The sequence below is a fragment of the Melitaea cinxia genome, chromosome 6 (genome assembly GCF_905220565.1).
Source record: "Melitaea cinxia chromosome 6, ilMelCinx1.1, whole genome shotgun sequence".
Lineage (NCBI taxonomy): Eukaryota > Metazoa > Arthropoda > Insecta > Lepidoptera > Nymphalidae > Melitaea > Melitaea cinxia.
Genome location: NC_059399.1, coordinates 2,313,555 through 2,317,844, shown reverse-complemented (window position 1 = coordinate 2,317,844; position 4,290 = coordinate 2,313,555). Strand labels below are relative to the sequence as shown.

Here is a 4,290-nt window from a genome sequence, read left to right as displayed (position 1 = left end):
TGCTAATTTGCAAATAATTTTGCAATGTTGTTTAATTTATTGAGAAAAACGTAATTTGCACAATTTGTAATAATTATTTTTCGATCGGTTTTATTAATATTTCTTGTTTTTAAATTATTAAAACGATATGAAATTTGAATACAGATTGTATGATAATAATGTTAATTTCTGTCCCCGGTACTAAGTTCAATGTGTACAATAAATAATATTTATAATAATTATTATTAAGTCCAGCGTGGGTTATTCTCATTACTGACAACAACAATTTTGTCTGACCTTTTCCTCTAACGGGTTATACATTACACTGATTTTTTAATGCAAAGTGTCTTATAATACTGTATTAAAATATTACGCAATTTTATTTAACCTAATTAAATTAAATATATAATAATTAAACCTAAGTTATACAATTTTTCCCTTTTTACAATTTGGTTGAAATAATTTATCATTATCTTATTTAGTCTTCTGTTGGCGTATAAAACATGGATAGATTGCGTCTGAAATGAATACTAAAATCCTATCTCTGGCTACCTCGAATTATAATATTATGCAATTTTGTGTATTTCACAGAAGTTTTTTATAAACAAAAGAATATAGTTAAATCTTTACCAAAAACCAAAGTGAATAAGGGTAAGTTCTCCAAACCCTAAATAAAACAAAAAAAAAAGAAAAGAAAGACAAAGCAGTCTGTAGGTGCGACGTAGTTGTTTGCATGCATTTTTATACATATAGTATAAGGTTGAATTTACAAAGCAAATTATTTATTATTGATTATAGGTAAAGAAAAATGTTATTGTCTTTTTTTACGCCTGAGCATTAAATACTTTACTTTTCATTATTTTAAAATATTTGAAAATTTATAAATAAGAAATAAATATTGCATTCAGCCTGTAACATCCCACTGTTGGGCAGAATCCTATTTCTTTATGTAGAAGAAGGATTGGAGCTTAATCCACCACGCTGCTCCACTGCACCTTGGCAGATATGTGCGTTACTGTGAGTAACGTTCACTATTAGGTATTTATGATAACAACCTGGACCGACTGCTTAACGTGCTCTCCGAGGCACGGTGGGGAGACCCACGAGGACAGACATCCAAAGCGGAAAGAAATATTCGTACAAATACAAATATCCATCCCGAGCGGGAATCGAACCCGCAAACCGTCGGTGTTTTAGGCAATTACATATACGACTTCTAAACAAGAAATAAATATATTGAATATAATCATACGCATGGTTGTTCGTTGTTGTAAGTGCAGAAGGTAGAGTAACTGATAACTACTAAATTGATTACTAAAATTTGAGACAAAAAAGACTTTTAAAAGTAATATTATTATTAGAATCGTTAAGTTGGTACTAATTACTATCTACTCGGATATCATTCGCTGTGTGGCTACGTTAGTAAAGAATGTAGCCACCCCCTCTCTTCTCGTGGATGTCGTAAGAGGAGACTAAGGGATAACACAGTTCCACTACCACCTTGGAACTTAAAAAGCCGACCGATGGCGGTATAACCATCCAACTGCTGGCTTTGAAATAGGTACACAGGCCGAAGATGGGCAGCAGCGTCTTCGGTGCGACAAAGCCAGCTCTGCGGTCACTAACCCGCCTGCCCAGCGTGGTGACTATGGGCAAAACACATGAGCTCACGCCATTTTTGTCGTGAACTTGTGGAGGCCTATGTCCAGCTGTGGACTGTGATAGGATGAAATGATGATGATGACTCGGATATAATATAGATATAATACTGTGCTTTTAATATAAAAAAAAAAAAAAAAAAAAAATTAAGTATGGGCCAGAAAGAGATTTTAGACAGGTCAGAGTAGGTCGTTGATTTTCCATCCCGTTTCCCTTGTATTACGTACATGTTAAGTATGAAATTCAAGCCTGTTTGAAACACTTCTAGTTAATCGCTATTGACTAAGTAGTTAATTGTACCTATATGTACTTTTCTTAACTTCCATTTACATAGATTCAATTTTTAAAGTTAATATTTTAGAAACAAGTAAAATCTGTCCTTAACTTATTATTTTCATGTGAAAATTACTACCAAATATCCATCCATCCGGTTATTTGAGAGAAGAGTTGTTTATTGCGCTTGCGCACCTATATACAATACCTATATACAATAAGAACTTAGGTAGGTATTACCAAAAGTTATTATTTTATAAATAAAATTACTAAGTATTTTTATTTTGCCGTCTTAAAAAAATAATCAATTAAATATAATCATTTTTTTACTAGTAATTATACATAAAACATAATTTTAACTTAACATAATGAACGCTGAAAATCAAAGTAAATATGAGCTCACATAAATAATCTTGTATTTATAAAAAAAACATTCTAATAAATATTTTTTTATTTGAATATCTTTTACTTATAAAAATACATATTAATAAAAATATTTAAAAATGCAAAATATTTAAGGAACATATTTACAGCTTTGGTTTCAAAAAATCAACATAACTATTTCACAACTTTAACAAACAATAAACACAAAGAAAATAAACAAACAAATAATACGTTGTAATACTATTTGAATCATTCCTCTGCTCCTGCGGCCTTTCGTCCTTCCCATTAGTACCCTTCCAGCGGGCTTTTTCTTGATTAGATCCGTATAATTTACCGAACTTGTACTCAGCGCACTGCACGGTCACCATCGGTGGTATACCGAGGAATATTAAGCGCGAACTTTTTCTCATAAATTTAGAGGAACCTCTCATTTCTTGAACTTCGTGTCCATTTATGTACCAACGGATCTCTGTATTTGGTTCAGCGCGGCACAACGCTCGCATGTCGTCTCCTTCTCCGAACTCCTCGCCTAAACCTTCTAGTAAAGGTTTCCTGTGCTCATGACCGTGAACTTCCATGTAGGCTTTACGCGTTGCGAAGTTGTATGGAACTAAATCTCGTTCAATATCGCATCTGTACAAACCAGTTGCCTCCTCTGTAAGAGATCCAAGTTTTAGACGACAAGCTGTTGGTCCGCAGGCGATGATTTCGATTCTTCCTATACCAAGGATCGGAAAAGACCTAGTGCTCGGAGCGCGACCAGGTCTATAGCGGAAGAATTCGTTCGGTTCCTTAAACCAGTTGAGTAAAGTGAAGTTGGCATCATATCGGCACTCGATTTCGACTTCATCCTCTCCAGGGGACACGACTTTGGGTACTATGAGGTCGGTTATGTTGAAAGTTCGCGCCTCAACCATGATACTCGTAAGGAGTAGGAGCGCAAACACCAGCATGGTGTCGGGTCGCGCGCGCGCACCAAACTGCTCCCTCCCGAGCTGACGCGTCCTTAATTAAACAGTTTATTACTCCGACACTTAACCGTTCAACGGATCCCTTCGGATTACCCGGGAATTTTTTCGTCATTTGTAAATGATAGACAAACGTATAATTGCGTTATCGCTAGGGGTAGTATTCTGTCCGGGGTCTTTTGTATAATTAATAATGGACACGGTAAAGCTTTAATAAATTAAGATAGAAATAAATTTAAATGTTTACTTGACATTTATTACATTGTTCTATTAGGTTAATGTGTTGTACAATTATCATACAAAGGGTGACGAAACCATAACAAGTAAAAAATCGACTACTGTGCCACTTACAAAAAAGATTTTAGGGCAGAAATTGTGACATAATTTATAATTTCAAGCCAATTGAATACAAGCAGATAATTAATTAGACGTGCTAAATGTAGAAGATAGCATTTTTTTTTGTTAAGTGTATTTAGTAACTTATAGTTTTATAAACTTTAATAAAACCAAACAAAAAACTCCAGGTTACGTTTATTAAGGGTGTCAGCGGTGCCGGGTTGGAGGTGCCGGCTCCTTGTGTTAATCACGTATGAAATGTGTCATCAATTTCGCGAGCTAGATTGATCTAATCTACTCGTAAGCGCCTGGCTAGTGGACACGACTGATATTGTATTTCCTCTCACTGATTTAAATAAACAACCTTCGGAATAAGCAGGACACTAATAAAATATGTACCAAATTTGTTTTGTTATATCCTTTAAAAGAGAGTTATATATATATATACATATTTTATGTCCCTTTTTATCGCAGCTATTTAAAGTAAGATAAGAACATTTATTATTTGAATAAAAATGACAAGTGCATCAGTATCACTTCAGCCTATCGCAGTCCACTGCTGGACATTAGGCTTCCACAAGCTCGCGCCAAAAATGGCGTGAACTCATGTGTGTTGCCCATAGTCAACACGCTGAGCAGGCGGGTTGGTGACCGCAGGGATGGCTTTGTCGCACCGAAGACGCTGCTGCCC

General features: G+C 35.0%; 1 protein-coding gene across 1 annotated transcript; it reads right to left on the bottom strand.

Moving 5' to 3' along the window:
* Positions 1 to 2,219: 2,219 nt before the first annotated feature.
* On the bottom strand, positions 2,220 to 3,273 carry LOC123654580. Its single transcript, XM_045590479.1, has one exon. It carries the CDS (start codon positions 3,246 to 3,248, stop codon positions 2,475 to 2,477), a length of 774 nt encoding a protein of 257 aa, XP_045446435.1. The 5' UTR covers positions 3,249 to 3,273; the 3' UTR covers positions 2,220 to 2,474.
* Positions 3,274 to 4,290: the final 1,017 nt, after the last annotated feature.

Coding starts and splice junctions, on each gene's coding strand:
- LOC123654580 (XM_045590479.1), bottom strand. CDS start 3,248: ATGCTGGTGTTTGCGCTCCTACTCCTTACGAGTATCATGGTTGAGGCG.